Raw genomic sequence first — 19,836 nt, forward strand, 5'->3', positions numbered from 1 at the left:
CAGCCCAAATACCATGGGGAGAAATGCAGACATTCACCTCGGGCTGGGTAGGGATGACCCACCCTCACTGTCCGAAGTTAATGGGTGTGCTGCCTTGTTTCAGATGGGTGCTGAAGGTTACCTGGCTGAGGCTTGGGCTGCCGCCCTGCCCAGCTGCTCACGGGGAGCGGCTGCCACACAGCACCCGCAAGCACGCAGGCTTTTAAACTGCTTCCTTAGAGGATCAGACATAAAATCCACTTAGAAACCCAAGCTTAAGAGAGGCTGCGTGGGTCACTGCCTGCCCCAGGAGCTGCTCGTGGCCCCGGGGACAGCCGAAGTTGTTCCGGTGCTGGGGGCGCTGCTGTAACCCCGTGCGAGGAGCTCCATCCCTCTCCCCCTGCCATCGCCCTGCAGCTCAGAGCCGTCCCTGGGATGGGATCCATCCCCACCCACCCATCCACTGGCCGTGGCACCCAGCAGAGCTCGGTGTTGCTGTGAAGCTGAGCCCGGTGGGCAGGTGAAAGTCACCGTGCCGCCCTCCGCCAGGAACATATGTGTGTTTGGAGGCTCCTGCCCCTAAGCTGCTTTTATTAATTTGTAATCCCCGGCGAGCAGGAGGTAAAGGGATTCGGGGGATTAGTGGTCTCACAGTAACAACCACAATTATCAGCTCTGGCTGCTGGGACAAGCGGTGTGCATGCAGTTATGGGGCTGTACACCATGGGACGTGGACAGACAGACAGAATGTGCACACACACAACACACACAGGAGTTATCAGAATGCAGCACAGCCACACAGATGCAGACGCACGGGTGCACACCCAAAGCCCACACAGGCTGACGTGGATGCACGCACTGCACACAACTGCAGGTACCCACAGCTGCACTCACAGCCACGTAGCTCAGCCCCACTGTGCACATCCCTGCACTCCTATGTGAGCCCCTTGCACGCTCTTGGACGCTCAATTAACACAGTTAACCTCTGCCAGCTTCAGGGCACTGATTGCCGTGGGTCAGATACTCTCCCCGCTACTTCTTCACGCTCATTAACTAATTAACGGAGAGTGACGGCTCCCCGCTCCCCACGGGCAGCGTCGGTGGCCCCGGGCCGCTGGAACGAACGCAATCGGAGCTGTGGGGGCCGGACCTCCACCCGACGGCGCTTCCCCTGACCTCCGCCCGCAGCGCGGTGCCCCCGCGGGGGCTTCACGGGGCCCCAGGTCACGCGTGGGACGTGGGGAACGATCCTTACCCCCCTCGCCCTTGCGCTTTTGTGATGCTAAATCGTCCCTCGGTGAACCGCGGCCCAGCTGCGGCCCGGCCCGACGGCTCGGTGCCGCCCCCAGCCCGCCCCCCCGCCGGCCCCGCTCCGCCCCGGGCGCGGTCCAGCCCCGCGCCGCTCCCCGCCGCTCCCCGCAGCGCTCCGCCACTCCTCCGCAGCCACCCGCGCATCTCGGACATCCCGTGCACCCGGCGCGTCCGCGATGCTGCTGGAAAGGGTCCGCGCCGGCTCGGAGAAGGCAGCGGAGCTCTGCCCCTTCCCTCGGAGCCCAGGTGAGAGGGCGCAGAGCCCCGCGTCCCCTCGCGGAGACACCGCCGATGGGTCCGAGTGCCCCGTGGCATCGCGCTCGGGGTCGGCCGAGGGAAGGTCGAGCGGCCCGACGGCCTGTGACTCCTTTCTCCCCCGTCTGACGTGTCCCGATCCCGGCTGCGCCCTGTGCCTGCTCCCGGTGCCCGTTTCGGTCCGTCCGTGCCGTCTGTGTAGCCAGAAACTCTCCGCCTCTGCCGAGCGGGAAACGCCGCGTCTGTGCCGGGCTGAGCCACGGCCCGGACCCGGAGGGCTCTGCTCGGCCCCGCGGAGCTGCGAATTCTGTCCCGTGACGGCTGCAGCTCCACGCGCAACGACGGCGGGGCGAGATGAGGAGCTGCTGCCCGGGGTCGGACACCCCCTGAGCGACCCCCGTTGGCTCCGACCCTTTCCATTCCCACTCTGGAAAATCTCCCCGTAATTCCTCTTTTTAATTTTTTTATTTTATTTTTTCCCTTCCCAATTTAACGAATGGCGAAAATGCCGGCGCTGACGATGCGGGCGAGAACCTTCGGTGCGGGGGTTTTAAACGAAAACGAGGAGGGGACGAGGCGGAGAGGGATGGAGTCGCGGTGTAGGAGCTGCCGGAGCTCCCTGCCGTCGGTCCGCTGCTCCTCGTTCCGTTCCGAGCCCCGCGTGTCTCTGCACCTCTCCCCGGCTTCTCTCCGCGCTGTGCTCACTGCGGGAATTGCGCGGTTGACCCCCAGCGTCGGGAGGTGGTTCCTCTTAGCGGCGGGGAAGGAACCGAAACAGCCCGGAGCGAATTCACGGCGGGAGGAACGAGACAAAAACGCCGAGTCCCCGCAGGACGCGACGCCCGCAAAAAGCCCCGCGGCCAGGGGAAGAGAGGGGCACCGGGAGGCAGTGCGGCTGAGTTCGTCGTGCTTTTATTATTGAGTAATTGTTTTCATTTTCGTTTTCATTTTCGTTTTCTTTTTCAGTTTTTTTGTTTTGTTTTGTTTTGTTTTGTTTTGTTTTGCTTTTTAATCCTTTGGTCAATCCTTTTTCTCAGCAGCGCACAACGAATTCCGGGCACCGACCGCCGTTTCCCCCCCCATTCCGGTCCTCCCCCGATGCGGCCCCAGGGCCCAGCGCGGCCCCCGCCATCCCTCAGCCCCGTCGGGGCGACCCCGCCCGGATTTCGTTTCTGGGCACCGCGGTACCGTCTCCCTCCCGCAGAGCACAGCCGAGAAGGGGATTAAATACAGCGCAGTACGGAGCTGCGGGCGGGAACGGCCGACGGCTGCGAATCACCATCCCGGGGGGGTTCGATCCCGGGGCGGCAGCGGGATAACGGAGAGCTGAGGGAGCGGGGAGGGTCGTTGGAGGGAGCGCCCCGTTGAGTCTCTGGAGCGGCGCGTCCCGCCTGAGCGAGCGGAGCGCGATGCAGCGTAAGAGCCTCCGGCCCCTTGCAGCCCCGTGTCTGCCTCCGGGCCGCGATGCCGGTGCCGCTGCTCGGCTGTCCGGCAGCTCGGGGTCGGCTGTTGCCGTTGCCGTTACCCGCACCTGCTACCGCTGCGGGTGTCGTTTGTTCGGACGCCGATAAGAGTAGAGCAGACGATTATAGCGATAACGGCATCACCTGAACCTCTGCTCCTACCCACAGCCGTACATCTCTGTATGTCTCCACACGGTTACCTTTGCATACAGATACCCATATGTCTGTGTTTATCTGTATCCACGCAGCTGTGTCTGTATATTTCTATATCTGTATCTGTGTTGATAAATCCGTATTTCTGTGTCTCTGCATCTACATTTCTGTCTCTCTGTACCTGCCAATATCTGTATATTTATGTCCATATATCTGTAAGTTTTCTCTTTCTAATCTACTTACCTTTTCATTTTTCTCTCTCTCTGTTTCTATATCTTTGTATCGTCTCTTTCCAGAGATCACTTCTTCTGATACCTGCAGGGTGGCAGAACTGTGTTTTGTTTTCAGTAGAATTTTCATTGTTTTGGGCAGTTTGTTCCCCCCTCCCAGGCCAGGCTGCCCCGCCGTTATTCATTGGTGAATATTTGAAGTGTCGGAAAAGTGAAAAGGGTTGGAATAACTATGAGAGGTGGTGCGGGCGGCTCGGCTGGGGCTGAAGTCCATTCCCAGCGTCTCCGTTTGTGTTTTCCTGGGATGTGAGCGGTTCGGGGGGGTGGGGGGTGTCTCTGTGCTCCGTGCTGCGGGGAGAGGCTTTCACAACACCGCACCAACAAATTTGAATGAAAAATAATGTTTTTCACGCCGTTCCCGGGGCCAGCCACGGGGTTTCAGATGGGGACAGCTCCGGGAATGCCGGGCCGGGGGGGATCGGGCGGCGGTGGGTGGCAGTGGGACCGTCAGAGCGGCAGCTGATGGGGGGCTGCTTCCCGCAGAGATCCCGCTGTGCGCCGGCTGCAATCAACACATCGTGGACAGGTTCATCCTCAAGGTCCTGGACCGGCACTGGCACAGCAAGTGCTTGAAATGTTCCGACTGCCAGACGCAGCTGGCCGAGAAGTGCTTCAGCCGCGGGGACGGCGTGTACTGCAAGGAGGATTTCTTCAAGTGCGTGGGTCGGGGGGCGGCGGAGGGGAACGGGGGGCGGAGGGGAACGGGGGGTGTTCAGCACCGCGGACAGCGGCTCCGTCTCGGGGTTCAGAACCGCGGACAGCGGCAGCTCTCGGCTCGGCCCGCGGGATCCCCGCGCTCAGCGGCCGCCGCCTGTCGCCCCATCCAGGCGCTTCGGGACGAAGTGTGCCGCCTGCCAGCAGGGCATCCCCCCGACCCAGGTGGTGCGCCGGGCCCAGGACTTCGTGTACCACCTGCACTGCTTCGCCTGCATCGTCTGCAAGCGGCAGCTGGCCACCGGAGACGAGTTCTACCTGATGGAGGACAGCAGGCTGGTGTGCAAGGCTGACTACGAGACGGCCAAGCAGAGAGGTACCGCGTGCCCTTCGCCCCCGCGGAAGAGAGAGGCGGCTCCGGGCCGCTCTGCCCTCGGGGCTCCACTCGTACTTAGGGTTGGGCAAGAGGGAGGGCGGGGGTCCCGGGTCCCCACGGGGAGCTCCGAGCTAACCCTCAGCGTGCCGGCAGAGGCCGAGTCCACTGCCAAGAGGCCCCGCACCACCATCACGGCCAAGCAGCTGGAGACCCTCAAAAATGCCTACAACAACTCGCCCAAGCCGGCGCGGCACGTCCGGGAGCAGCTCTCGTCGGAGACGGGGTTGGACATGCGGGTGGTGCAGGTGAGACCGCGCGGTTCCCACCCCGGGAGGCGGCTGGGGTCGGGTCGGCCCCGCGCACAGCGAGCTGCCCCGTGCTCTGCTCGCAGGTCTGGTTCCAGAACCGCAGGGCCAAGGAGAAGCGATTGAAGAAGGACGCGGGGAGGCAGCGCTGGGGACAGTACTTCAGGAACATGAAGAGGTCCCGGGGGAGCTCCAAGTCCGACAAGGACAGCATCCAGGAGGAGGGGCCCGACAGCGACGCCGAGGTCTCCTTCACAGGTCGGTGCCCGGCGGGGCTGTGCCGAACGCTGCCTGCTGAGCCGCGGCCCGGGCAGGACTCGCTTCACCCCATCGGGGCCACATTAATAATTTTTAGCTGTAATATAATGAGGGAAAACAAGCGCGGGAGGAGGAAGGCGGACTGGAGGGATCGCCCTGGCAGAGCCGGAGCCGCTTCGGCCGGAGACAGCCGTGAGCTGAGAAATGGCACGGGAAAACCCGTGATCCTAGACGGAGCAGGGAGAGTTCTCTGGGCAGCGCTGGGCTGTTGGAGCAGCCCCTGCATGCAGCCTTCTCAAGGGACTGTTAGAAACACAAAACTCAGAATTCAGAATTACTGCACTGAACTATGAGAGGCGCATATGTTCCTCTTAGTTTGGCTGCTGTTGGTGCATTACCCCATTTAAAATCGTTTTATTTGCGTAGTTTCTGGTTAAATACCAGTAGTACCTGGTTAATACAGTCTTGTGGGAGCCGTTACCTCCCTGCTGTAAAAAAGGAATTTGCTTCGTGTTGGAAGATTTCTGCGTTACAGGGTCCCGTTTTTGGGGCAGCCACCTCTGCAGGTAAACCCCGGAGCTCACAGCTCTGTGCTCCTCAGCCCGGTGGCCGCTCGTTGCCGGTCCTGCGCTGGGGTGGTTGCACAGGGACGGCAGCGCCAAACCATCCCCACTGACAGCACCTGCACTGCATCCCCGCGGGGCTCAGCTGTGTGGGCACGGACATCGTTTGCAGGGGCACGGGAGAGAAGCTGAAATGCAAAGCTGTGCAGAAGTTGAAGTGGAAAACTGTGCCGACAAAGACACTGCGATGCACGGATGTTTATACGCACCCAGCTTCGTGTTTCTGCTCTCTCCCGTGTTCCTAAAAACTGTTTGATTTTCCAGCCTGTGTACACACACACACTGTGCCTCGGTGTCATTAATTATGGATGTGCTATAAATAATAACTAAAATTGTTGAACAATTATCGATAGTTGGGTGCCAAGGCAGATTTGTATCCAAGGCAACAGAACGGCTCTCACTGTCCATAAAGCCCCAAACGAAAGCAAACAATTTTTGCTGGCAATTTACAAAATATTTTCATTTTTCAGAAGTGTTTTTAAGCCTTCCGTCTCCTGATTTCAATCCTGAGAAAACAAACGCTGCTGAGATTTAATACATTTTCTTCTGAGCAATGCACAGTTTTTCTTGGATTGAATGCTTGGGTAGTTCCTAAAAATGAGACTGAAATTCGAAATAAACCTCAAAGCCAAATAGAAATGAGAGACCAAAAAAAAAAAAAAAAAAAAAAAAAAAAAAAGGTGGAAAGAACTTGAACTCACGTTCCTCTTTAAAGGATTATTTTAAAACCACAGTCTTATATTTTAATGTGTGCTTTTCATGCCTGTGTTTCAGATCCAAAATGTATTACACGTTTGTACTCAGAAAAAATAATCCCATGCCTTTCTTTGGAGACTCATCAGCAAGGGCAGGAATAATAAGGAATGATAAGGAGTAACTAATAAGGAATAATAAGGAATGATAAGGAATAATAAGGAATACAAGTATCGAGTGCATGGCTGCTCAGTTCCCACCCATCCGTTTGTACCCAGGGCTCTCAAGAGCTCCTGTCTGTGCTGCCGGCTGCGGCCATCGCCCTCGCAGTAAATGCACTCCGCTTCCCTTTCAGATGAGCCCTCCATGTCCGAGATGAGCCACTCCAATGGGATTTACAGCAACCTCAGCGAGGCGTCCCCGGCCCTGGGGAGGCAGGCTGGGACAAATGGGGGCTTCGCTCTGGATCACAGCGGCATCCCAGCTCAGGACCAGTACCACGACCTGCGATCCAACAGCCCCTACGGGATTCCCCAGTCACCAGCTTCGTTGCAAGCTCTGCCAGGCCACCAGCCCTTAATCTCCAGCTTGGTTTACCCCGACAGCGGTTTGGGCATCATGGGACAAGGTGGACAGGGGGTGCCCCAGTCCATGCGGGTCCTGGCCGGGAATGGGCCCAGCTCTGACCTCTCCACCGGCAGCAGTGGGGGATACCCGGATTTCCCCGCCAGCCCGGCCTCCTGGCTGGATGAAGTCGACCACGCTCAGTTTTGATAGAGGATCCGCCGCCGTGCAGTGGGAAGGGAAAGGACTCATTGCTGTCAAACGTCATCTGCCCATGGGGAAAGAAGGAGGGACGTGCTGAGTGCAGGACGGCACGGCTGCCTGCAGAGCGTGGATGTGCTTGCGGAGGGCGAGCAGGTGGTGGGTCTGCGGTGGACGGTGGGCGAAGGGAGACGTGGCACAGCGGTGAGCGTGAGGAGCGTCCCACGAACCTGGGCGTCGTGTCCTTACTGAACACCGACAGTTGTGCTTTACAGATTGGATAGGACGTATTTTGCTTTCTGCTGTCAGTTCATTCTCCAAAGCGAGGACTTCTTCCATCACCCACCCGCACCGAAAACCTTCTGAAGAGAAAATAAAGTCCTCATCCGCGGTGCAAGGTGTGACCGTGTCTGTATTTCTGTAGGAGAAATGTTAATAGTGGATCACTTCAGAACCCCATGGTAGCGAACATCTCTGTTCTTCCAGCAGATTTTTGAGGCGGTATGTTCTGCTTTCTTCTGAATTTACCTTCACTCTTCTAAATCCAGACGCTCTTTCGTATGCCAATCACTCACCATCGACCCTTTTCCTTTGTAAAGTGAAGCCCACCCGTTGATTCCGCTTCGCATCTTTTTGATTTGTAGGCTGCTAGTTTCATTCCTCCATATAAGCGTTGAACCATGAATAGATGTATTTATTCCCAAATAACTCCACCTTCATCACGATGGCGAGAGGTGGTTTTCCTGGCCCTGGAACACCGGCGGCTCAGAGCTGTGAATCTTTTGCTGTTCTTTAAGATCCCTTTGCAGCCATTTTCTGCAGTGTCTCCGCTCCCCCCGCTGTTGCCAAACGCCCTCTGGGTCTCTCTGTGGTCGCATCGCTGGCTCCAGCTGTGCTTTGCAGTGAGCGCTCGCCTTCCCAGCAGCTCTTCTCTGTTGGAGGCATTTGTGCATCTCTGCAGAGCGCGAGCGGACGGTGAGGAAAGGCAAAGCAATGTGTGTGTCGTTACCTGTACAAATGATGGAATTCTCTGTAGATGATGTGACTGTCCCGTGTCTTTTATTTATATTCTCGCATTCTCTCTGATGATCGAATACTCCAAGGCTGCAAATAAATTTGTCAGCTGAACTTTAAATTGTCTTTTGCTAAACTCACATCAAACACATCTATATAAATAAATGCAATACCTGAAAATAAAAGTAAAAGCTCTCTAAACTTGAAGTCTTGATTCACAAAAGCACCAAAGCGCGCTCTCCTCTCTCAGCACAGCTGCAATACAACTGATGTAAAAATGCTCTGAGAGGCAGAAACAGAACTGGGAGCTTTGGGGCTGCAGTGCTTGGGAGATCCGAGCAGAGCTGCTCAGTGCATGCCCAGCCCTTGGTTGCGGTCAGGCTGGTTTTAATGGCTCGTTGTTATCTTCCAGCATTCATTGCACAGGTGGAAATGCGTAAGGCAATGGCAGATTTGTCCCAGGCTGCAGCATCACGAGGTCCCCGAGCAGCTGAATTTCAGCTCATGGTGCCAAACCCGTGTGCCTCAGCTCCTGGGGCATTTCAGGTGTTGGGAGCAGTGCCTCCCATGGCACACTGGGTTCCAGTAGGGTTCTGGGCCCAGGAGCTTCTCCCCTTCCTGCACCAGAACTGAGTAACAGGCAGACAACTGTTGCTGGTGACTCACAGTGCCACCGTGGGGCCACAGCTCATTGAAACTCATGGATTAATTAGAAAATGGAGGAGCTTTGGAAATCAGAAGACAACACCTCACCCACACAGAGAAGAGTTCTTATTTTCAAGAACTCTTTGCTTTCTGTTCCATTGCTCCATGGTTCAGAGACAGGCCTTCCAACCCGGGCTGGTTGTTTCACAGCAGTACATTTTGGCCGTTATTCATAATTAATTCCTATTAAGAGTGATTTTTGAAAGAAGGAAATGAGAACAAAGGCAGAAATGGAGTTTTCTTTAGGGGAACGGTGCTACTATAGGACCACTGTCTGGAAGCAGACCCAAGCGTTTGGTAGGTTTTGCTTGTAGTTTCCCTCACAGCAAATGCAGAGCTGAGCTGCTGCTCCCCGTGCAAGTCTGCATTGAGGAAGGGAAGCGATGCAAACTCTGCCCATTGCTTTGTGCAGTGCTGTGCTGGCAGGACGGCGGTGCTCTGGCACCTGCTGCATCTCAGCTGTGCATCTCCGGGCTGAGACTCACAGATCCCATTAACAGAAATGCTTTCTTCTCGTTAAAAAGAAAACCAATTTGGAAGGAGGAAATAAAACCAACAGCACGAATGGAGTGACAGCTCATAAAACCCGACTGGAATTAGGAAGAGTGGCTCGCATCGCTCACTTTGCAGGTGAGCTCCATCAGCTCTGCTGATCAGTGTGAGTGCATTGAGGAGGAGCGGTTTGTGTGCTGGCGGGGAGGAAAATCTAATGCATGACTTTTTGGTTTTGAATGGCAGATCCACCTTTGATGAGTCCTTGTGTCCCAAACCTGTGCTCCCTACAGGTGCAGGAAGCGCTCAGACCTGCAGGATTTACACCCCGAAACAACATTACAGCACAAATGGCTTTGTTGAAAGCTGACAGGAGAACCAAGCGAGCACAAATACTCTGGGAAAAAATAAGCAAAGATGTTTAAATTATTATTAGCTTTTTCTTTCTGACATCTTTATTATCTCTCCATGCAGAAGTGCATTTTGTGCTGAGCCTCACATAAGGGGGTGTGCGCCTGCAGGGCTGCAGGGCACGGGGAGGTGTTGATTTGGGGTGCAGAAGGGCACAGTGCTTTTGTGCACAGTGTTTTGCAGCCTGGTGATGGAAAATAATTCAACACCCAAACACACTGGGTTTAAATGGACTTCTGCATGACAGAGCACAACTGCTTTTGTACCTCCTTCCCTTTTCCATTTTGAGTGATGAGTTGGGTCACTTCCAACTGAGGGACAGAGGGGGAGCAGCCCCATAGGTCTCCGGTGCTGTGGGGATGAGCAGTGTGGGGCTTCCCCACACAGTGGGTGTGCTGGGTGTGAAGTGCTGGGATTTTTGCTCTGAGCCCAGGGAAAGCGTGGCAGAACGCAGACACACGGCTCCCTCTTAATCCTGACCAACCAGGGAGACTTTCTGACATTTATGCACCATCCATCCCTCGGGCAGCGGTGGCAGAGATGGGAGCAGCGATCACTGAGCTCTGACTCAGCTGTGACACAGTGGTGTCCATAAAGACTCTGTGGCTGAGCACTCAGCTCCGGCTGCCAGCAGCTCCAGACCTTCATGATTTTTTTCCCACTGCGGTGTGAGCTGCTCTGTCCCCCCAGGGATGCTGCAGGCGCTGCTATCCCTGCCTGGCTGCACGCCGTCCCACTGCTGCTCAGCTCCTGCCTTCCTCCCGTTCCTCTGTTGGAGCTTGTGAAAAGTCCCCAAGTCAGCTGGAGGCGAGTAAATCATTCCTGACAGCTACATCTCTACAGGGCAGTTAGAATTAATGTAACAATTTGGCATTTAATGAAGCAACAACACGCCGGGCTGTAGAGAATAGCCGGGACCTGCTGCAGTCACATTAGCATCCCTTGGGGACCCAACGATCTGACACCATCAGATGCCGGCTGCTGGGCTGAGCGTGCGGCCCCGGCTGGGACACAGCCAGCACAGCTCCATCCCCATCACTGCATCCTTGTGCCTGGGAGGGGTGCAGAGAAAGGACAGAGCCCAGGGACACGCAGGGAGTGACGGGGACCCTCGTGGGATTGATGAGTGTCATTGGGGTGCTCATCCCCGAGGGCTGAACTGATGCTGGCGGTGCAAAAAATATCTTCAGAAACGTGTGGGAAAAGTAGGAAAAGTAATTCAGCTTTGGGTGAGTTGGCGGGGAGAAGGACTGGCAGAACAGCACATTTTGCAAAGGGAACCCAGCTGGATCAGGTGTGCTGCACCAGAAGGCTCTGATTTCCACAGAGCTGCAGGTACTCCAGCTGTCTCCAGGATGAGTCGTTTGAACAACAGTGCACGAGGGAGGGAGGGCAGCAAATGCAAATAGCTCTGGGGCCAATCTCCTCTCTCCCATGTATATACATATGCTCTCAAAGCACCACAGTTTGCAGCAGCTTGGATGCTCCGAAACAAATCATGCATTGCATATTATTCTTCTTCTTGCTCTTCAACCAAAGCATGGCACAAAAGTGCATCCCCTCACTCACAGACCATCCGTGCTGCTTCCCCTCTGCAGGGTGGGCTGGTGCTGGTACAGACCCACACCTCACTGCGTTGCGCTGCAGAGCCTCACGGCCGTCGGCTTTAAGAGCTTGACAGGTTTATAAAGTGCTGAGTGTCCCATAGGGACAGAGGCACTGTTTGCAGAGGAGATGAAGCGTGCCGTATCCAGCTGGCCTAACAAGGCAGCGGGAAATCTAAATTAATTCAGGAATGCCTTCTGTTTGGCTGGAGGAGGATGCTGCTCTCAATCAATGGAAATGACACACTGAGAGAATGCTCGCCAGCAGTGCCAGGCTCCGTTCTGCAGATCAGGGGCACAGAGGCACAAGGCAGCCCACGTCCTGCTCAGGGTGTGTGGCTTATTGCCACCTGGGAGGGCTGAGAAGGAGGGAGCAGCCTCAACCAGAGCACCTGTGCTCCCAGGAGGGCTCTGAGGGAGTATTTACTGGCTCCTGCTGTAGGGCTGCAGGTTCTCTTTTTTGGGGCTGTGTCCTTGCTGCTCCCAGGTACTCCTCCTGTTCCCCTAGGCTCACCCTTGGCTGGCTTGGACTCAGGGCTGAGCTCTCTGCTGTGCTGCAGGTCAGTGCTGTGGGGCTGGTTTGGGTTTGTCCCAAATCAAAGGCTGATGTCACCTCCAAAGCTCAATGCTTGGGCTCCCTCAGAGGCTGCCCTGGTGTTTGTGCGGGCAAGGGATTGAGCTGCATTGGCCTTTGTCTGTGGGGATGTATAAAGGAGATGGATGGGGCTGAGTTCCAAATGCAACTTTTCTTAACTGAAACCCAACCAACTGAAGCTCAGGTGACCTCAGGGCTGGTGGTAGGGCAGCAGCTGTTGAGTTTATCATCCAATTGGCCCAATATTTAATGTGGCCAGCTCCTTCTCTGTTCCTTGCTGCTCAGCCTTCTCTGTTTTGTTTTCTGCATGTAACCTCCTTGCTGTGTTCTGTTCCTGCCATGAACTTCAAAATTAATTTTCCTGGCCTACCCTGATCATTCCAGCTGAAGCATCCCCTCGTCGTGTTCTTGCTGGGACTTGGCTCTGGGGAGTGAGGGCATTTTGATGAAGCTGAGCAATATGGCAAAATTAAAACTTACTCTGGTTTTAATTTGTACTAATCATACACTCAGAAATAAAGAATTGGTCCCCCAAGTGTTTTTCTGGACTGGAGGACCAAGCTCATTTATTTGCACAGATTAATATGCTGCATGCTAATTGTGGGATGCCAATATTAGCCGTGCTGCAGCACCAGAGCCAGCATTGCCATAGTGAGGTGGTCTGGAGAGGCAGCAGTAGCCCAGATGCATTGAAACAGATCAGTGCAGGGTTTTGTCGATAGATTTGCCAGCAGGAAAATCATAATTTCCAGGGAAAATAATCCCTTATGTTCGTTGAAGCATCTCATTAACACAGAGGAGCAATAATTGGATACGCTGTGATCAGATGGGGTATTTCTGTCACCCGTCCGTGCAGAAGGCAGAGGCCAGGTGTGAGTGCTGCTGCATCCCTGCGTGCTCGTGGGGCTTTGTGGCACTGCAGTCGTGCTGAGGCTGCATTGCCCCGCAGGCACAGCACAGCTGGAAGGCGATAGCTCCTGTGCTGCACGCTTCTCACCATGAATATTGCATGGAGGCAAGCAGAGATCACATTGCAGTGCCTCGACGGGCCGTGCTTCCTCTGCTGAGGGCTGGGGAGAGGGCAGGAAGGTGTCTGGGGCACAGTGGTCATGGGATCCTGGTGGATGAGGTTGGCTGTGCCTGCCCAGTGCTACCTGTGTGCCACCGTGCCTCTGTGCAGCATCGCTTAGAAAGGTTCCTCTGCTGCAGGTGTTACACGGCCACGGTTCTGCGTGTGTGTGAGAGTGCTCTAAGCACAGCGTGCTGTGGTACCACGTGTGATGCTCGTGCCCCAGCAGGGGCTGGCAGAGGTGCATGCTTCAGCTGCAAAGCAAAGCTGGGGGCTATTTCTCAGCTCTCCCAGACAAACCTGCAGTGCAACGGTGATTGAAAGCCTGGGGGTCAAATCCAGCATCGAGAAGTGGGGCTGAAAGCACGCGTGCGGTTGATGCGGGAAGGTGCTGAGACGTGCTGCAGGCTGCATTAGCGGCGTTTTGGGGAGCTGTGTCACTTATCACCCATCAGCGCCCCGCTAACGAAGAGCCGCGCTCTGAAGTCACCTCTCCTTCATTAATTAAGGCTGTTTTTGCACGAGGCAGGGAAGAGGAATTGAGGAAGGGCTCTCGATGCTGTTACGCTTTCCATAGATGGTGCAGAGGATCCATTACGGCCCGTGAAAGCCCTGTCAACATTTTTCCAAGGAAGAATGAAAATGTAAATAACTTCAAAATGATTCAATGTCACCGTGGTATGGAAAAAGGTCACGCTGCTGGCGGCCATTTATCTTTGTGCCCATTTAAAGAGCTTTTTTCCTATTACATTTTTTGAAATTAATGTTTTTAAACATTACCCAAAGTAATGTTAACAATCATGGGGTTTATGGGATTGATCGCTCTGCGGGCTGGGATTTAGATTGGAAAAGATTTGTTTTAGGCTGTTGTTGTTGGGAGGTGGCTAACAGACTTTGTGATTTACTGCTTACAAAAAGGTTGGGGTGATTTAACAAACAGACAAAAACAGCTCTTGAGCTCCCAAGTAAATACAAGGGGAGAGTGATCCCTGGGAGGGAGTTTGGGTTGATGGAAGCAGAGCTGTGTGTGTCAGTGGGATGGTGCATCAGAGCAAGGTGAGCCCACATGGATGGGCTGTTTGTCTGCAGTTCTCCTGCTGGGAGGAAGATGGGCTGGACCCCAAGTTTGGCTTATTGAAGGCTTTCTGCTCTTCTACACAGGAAGAATTTCAGCAGCACTGAACCTTGGTTTGGGGACAGGGAAAAATAGCTGTGCTCTTAATAGAAACACTTGGCCTGTGGAGATGTGCTTGCATTTTTCACCTCTGTTGCCCCTGCTACATCAAGTGTGAGGGAGCAGGGGATGCCACAGCTGGTGCTTTGCATGTAATTTTCACCCTCTTGTTAATGACCTTGCAGGGATTAGCATGGCCTTCTCCATATGCCAGTAGATTATGTCTGTTGGCAGCTGCTACTACTGGAGCAAAATGGGATAGTTTTCATTAGGAGTGCTTGACACTGGGTTGCCCTGGGTGTCGTCAATCCTAAACTGTCAGTGCCTTTGAATAAAGCAGCGTGCAGATGTGATTTATTAGGTGTGCTGCTGCTTTGCTGAAAATGTGGCGTTTTGGAGTCAGCAAGGTCTTGCAGGAGAAGCATGAGGGGGATCTTCTTGCTCCTCCTCACCCACCCTGCCCATGGGCACCATGGGGCTCTCTGCTGGTGCTGGGTGGAAAATCTGCCCTGAAATAAGTGAGCAATGTGGGGACTTGCAATGAATGACCCCCTTGTGCTGCGCAGTTACTCACTAGCAAACACCCGTGTGCTTGTTTAGTGGGTGAAATGATGCAATTAATGACAGACCGAACTCACAAGTGTGTTCTGAACCAGCATTTCTATCCAACTTGAATGGGAGCGCAGGAAGCAAACTCTTCCTTCCTCTGTGTTGAAGCAGGACCTGACTTTGAAATGATTTATTTTGAAAGTTCATAAAATATTCAGGTTGGTTCCCCCAAATCTCACCCCAAAATTCCTGCAGTCAGCTGTCAGTGCTGCTCTGCCCTGTAGGGCGTATCCTGAGCATGAAGAGTATATGGAGGTCCGAGGGGGACACAGATCATTGGAGATGGGCATGCAGGGCACCAGGGCTGGGGCAAAGCCCTCACCCAGCTGTGGGATGGATGTGGGGATGCTGCAGAGGCTTCCCTGCTCCCTTTGCCCTGGGGGGAACCAGACTCTCTGTGTTCTGCAAGGTTATTAATCCTCTGTTTATCCTGTTTTAAAATAAGCAGTTTAAAGGAGGCAGCCAAAGACGATAGGCCACAAACCCATGTCATTCTTTTGATTTGTAACAGCAAAGCCAAACCCTCCCTGCTGCAGAGCGTGTGTGCGTGGTCCCGCAGGCTGCAGTGGTGACCCAGGCTGCCCTGGCCACAGAGACCCACAGCTCCTATGTGGGACGTTGTGGGGAGCCTGCAGGCAGTGAGCTCAGAGCTTTGTTGAGGGCAGCCCTGCCTGGTGCTGCTGTGCTTTTGCTGAGACGTGGCAAGGAGCAGCTGCTGAGAGTCCTGGAGCTCTGTGCTTTGCTTGGCTTCAATGCATTTCCTCCTGAGAGCAACCCTGCAGCCCAACTCCTTGCTGCCTCTTTGCAATAACCACCAACTAATTATTTAAAGCCTGCCAGATGAGGATTAACAGCCATGTAATACACTAGGTATGATTTATCCTCAATAAATATGTCCCTTATAATCAATGGGTAATTATTTCACGTGCAATAGTTCTGATTAAATGTAAATTAATAGTGCATGTGGGAGATTGGATTTAAAAGTGGTAAAATAATGCAAAGTGAGTTTTGCTTATCGCTGATTGCAATACAAAAGGTGGTGTTGGTAACAAAGCTAGAACATCCCCCCCAAAAAAATTCAAACTGATTTATTGGCCCATTGCAAACAATTGTTGTATGGGCAAAGCTCCCATTCCCTGGGCTGGTCTTTGTGCAAGCCCCTGTGGGCTCGTGCCCTGCTCTGAGGGGGTTCTGCTTGGAGGAAGGGTGCGGGCAGGGGATGATAAATGAGGAGGAGGGGGGAAAGGAGGAAGAATAGAGGATGTGAAAAGAAGTGCTCGATCTCTGGCTGCGGCAGTGTGAGTCCCCAGATGGGGCTGACTTCTGTATTCAGGAGAAGGAATAAAGCATCACCCTTAGCAGTTGGGGGCAGGAGCAGCAATGCCAGCCCTTAGGGGAGGAACAAGATGGGTGGGTAAACAACGATGGCTCTGGAAAGCCCAGGAGGTTACAGCAGCATCTTTCTGATAGATAAAAACAGGATGGTGATGGGTAAAACAAAAAGTAAAAGTCACTATTTCCTTCTCAGTACTGCAGCACCAAGCACACATGTAACTATCTGGTAATGATGGTAAGGAGGATGGGAACAAGCAGGCAGCTATGGTGTTTGTCAGCTCTGAATTCCATATACTTCTGCTTTTTCTGTTCTGTGCCTGTATGCTTGGGCTGCTGGGATGGTTCTGAACTGGCGTGGGGTGACAGAACTCTCAGTCCATGTCTGAGATGTGACCTCACAAAAACAAGCAGAGATGCTCTCAGTACCGGCTTCTCCCTTGCTGCAGGTCCCACGGAGGTGTAAGGGCCCAAGATTTTGCTCCCCTGCCCTGTGGCACATGGGGGCACGGAGAGGATGGAGGATTTCTCTCTGCCTGATGTCCTGTAGGCTCAGGTGCATACATGTGTGCTTCTGCAGCAAGAAGGCTGCGCCTGAGGGAACAGGAGACGCAATGAGATGCTGCTGCTTGCCATGGGGCTGCTCTGCTCCTTTCAGGCAGGAAGGCTTGTCTGCTTTCTCCTCCAAAAACTGAGTGAGGAAGATGGGAACTGCTGTATGACTGTAAGGAATTGTAAGCCTGCTTTCTTAGAGCAAGGGTATAAACTTCTGTTTAATCTTTTCCTGAAAGATCATTGGGATTTCCAGCAAAAGGTGATACTGAGGGCTCCTAGGGATACAGGACTTAATGAAGTAACTTCTGTTATGCCATTCACTTTTTTTTTTTTTTTCATTGAACGAGGTCTTCTACTGGTTGAAACGAAGAGATGCATGAATCTCCTGGTATTTGCAGTAGGAACGTTAATGGTAATGGTAGGAAAGCCCTGGATTTTGTCCCCACTTTTGTGGACGATGCTCCACACGCTCCTGTCCCAGAAGTTAGGACGTGGTATAGGTATTCACCAGTTAAAATTCAAAGGTGCACAGTTGCTGGAGCTGGGTTTTATCAGAAATGAAAACTCTTTGGTAGTGTAGGGAACACCAGAGCTTCCCAACCTTGGGCACAACCCAGCCAAGGCAACGGTGGTGCATGCAGGCGTGAGGGCTTGCTTTCAGGCACTGATCAACTGCAGTACCCTCTGGATTCAGATTAGCCACAGGCACCCTGAGCTTTGGGTATCTCCATGTGAGAGCAGAGCTGGGGCTGCTTCCTGAAGCAGCTGGGGACCTGAAGGCAGCAGCGATGCCTGATTCTTGACTGGATGTTTTTAATGAGCTGCGAGCCTGTGACCAGGAGACACTAAAAAGCAATTGCATTAAATCACGATCTGTATTTGACTTTATGGATTGTTTATGGGATCTTTCTTTTATTAATTCTTTATCCTTTAATATTATAAAGGATTTGCATCCACAATAAATAATGCAAAGTTAAATTACATCCTCTTTGGCTTAAAATTTTAATATTCCTATTGCCCATCTCCATAAAGAAATTGTATCTGAGGTCGTTGCATATGTACAGCTGCAGTCATAACCCTAATGGAATTACTATTCTAGCACAGGCAAGATTAGTATGAATGCCAAGAAACTACCCGTCTGTCAGGGGAAAAGGTAAAAGTTCAGAGTTCAGCTTGCATCCAAATTATTTATCTCCCTAATAACTTAATAGATTGAATATATTACTTGTCAGTGACCTTGATGTACAACAATAAAGACCCCTTGGTTGTGTCAGAAAATATATGAGACTATAATAAGTAGTACTTATGTAGTGGAATAAAAACATATTCCTTATGGTAATGAAGTCTCTCTGCACAAGGACACAGCAAGGACACAAAGCCACGTCAACACAAACACTGGGATGCCTTTGGCTGGGGGCAGACGGTGGCTTCCCTCCTAAAGCTGGCTGAGGAGGCGCCGATGGAGGATGCTGTGCCCTGCAGAGGAGTGCAGTGGTTCCTCCCCACACCTTTGCCTGCACTCCCTCCTTCTCCAGTCGGTTCCCCTTGACTCCGTGCCAAGCTTAGGGTTGTCTCCATTCTGGATCTCCCAGGCATATGAAAAGAATCCTATAAATTAGAGTTTAGGATCAAAGGTAATGCTGCAGATAGGCGTGTTGTAAACATGCCTAAAAATAGGAAGGTAATTTCCCTGAGTGCCGTGGTCTCTAGCAGTGTAACACAGTGTCTCCATTTCTTTCTATTTCTATGTCTATTTTTCAAGGCTTTACATTATCTAAAGAGGAAAACAAAAAGCCCTCAAAGGATATTGTTCTTTAATAAGGCTTATGATTATGGATTTTTTTTCTGCCTCAGCCAGCGCAGAATCACCACCAATATACTGAAATGGAATGACTCTCTCCTCTTTAATAGGTCATTTTAATCATATATTTAAAGTTCTGTTGGGTGGACGAGGAGAGTGGGAGGGAAGATGTAGGGAAAGAGGAGCTCATTCTGACCACCTGATGGCTTCCAACCGATTCCCCATGTGTGCCCATCCCTATGGCTGGGGCTGGCTTGGCACTGCTGGCTGTGGGCTGTGTGGAAGCTCTGCTTGCCCACACCTGAACGCCACTCTTGGAAAGCACTGAGGCACCCCAGCAGGTCTGAGGTCCCAGAGGTGCCAAATCCTCCTTCACGGGCAGTGCTGAGCCTTCTGCTCCCCCAGCACAGCACCCATTGAAGCCAATGGAGCTGACACCTGTGCTGCTGCACTCCCATTCCCCAGGCGCTTTTCCCAGCAGCCTCACGTTTTTGATTGTATTTATGGCCACTTAATCTGTGCTAGCAGCCAGGATCAAATATATCTCCAAGTATTGATCAGCTTTAGGCTGATAGAAGTTCAAGCTCATGAGGTCTCGGTCTTTGACCCTCAAATAGGATATGAATCTCAATCCAATAGACTGATATTCACACACAGTCGCTGCCCAGGGTTGCAGGCTGCAAGGGAAAAATCAATGAAGAGTGCTAATGATTCACAATTTATAGAGCAGCTGCCATTTTAATATTAGAATAAATGTTATATTGCAAAGGGATGGGAACATAGGTGGTGGCACGGAAAATATTTCTTTGGAGCCTTTTCTGTGGGAAAATGATGTGCACAGAATTTTATGAAGTATAATTTATTGGCCTCATTTAGACTTATAATTTAAAACTCCTTATGAAAAAGGTATTAACTGGAGTGCAGTGGTAAGGAAATGGCAAGGACAGAGCAGGCTGGCTTAGAGTGCTTTGAGCACTGGGGGGGAAAGGGAAGCAATGTTGTAACACGTGGGAGCAGGGTGGAGAGTTCTCCTTCTGCTTAAACAGCCCTGCAGCATCTGGAAACCAAGAGGACCCATCCTATGAGCTGTGGCTCTTCTGAGCACGCTTGTGAATGGGGAAAAAAGTGATATGTTGAACGTGCTGTTGAGGCCTATGGGGTGCATGAAGGTGAAACCGTGGATCGTGTCAGAGCGGGGCGGTAGGGCAGAAAACTCTGCTGAGCTGGTGTGTGAGGGCTGGAGAGAATTGCTGGGGCCAAAGAGGAAGACAGACTTCCAATGAAGGCAGCCTAGGAGCTGCCATGGTGTGTGCTGTCCATATACGCAGGTTTTATTTTATCCTCAAATGA

At 52.9% G+C, this 19,836-nt stretch overlaps 1 protein-coding gene across 1 annotated transcript; it reads left to right on the forward strand.

Annotated features, from left to right (window-relative positions):
* The first annotated feature begins 1,466 nt into the window (after positions 1–1,466).
* On the forward strand, positions 1,467–7,134 carry LHX3 (LIM homeobox 3). Its single transcript, XM_052668617.1, has 6 exons — positions 1,467–1,536; positions 3,935–4,106; positions 4,279–4,481; positions 4,635–4,786; positions 4,873–5,044; positions 6,716–7,134. The coding sequence occupies exons 1-6, from the start codon at positions 1,467–1,469 to the stop codon at positions 7,132–7,134; spliced, it is 1,188 nt and encodes a 395-aa protein (XP_052524577.1).
* Positions 7,135–19,836: the final 12,702 nt, after the last annotated feature.

The sequence above is a fragment of the Tympanuchus pallidicinctus genome, unplaced genomic scaffold (genome assembly GCF_026119805.1).
Source record: "Tympanuchus pallidicinctus isolate F22 unplaced genomic scaffold, pur_lepc_1.0 scaffold8, whole genome shotgun sequence".
In the NCBI taxonomy this organism is placed as follows: domain Eukaryota; kingdom Metazoa; phylum Chordata; class Aves; order Galliformes; family Phasianidae; genus Tympanuchus; species Tympanuchus pallidicinctus.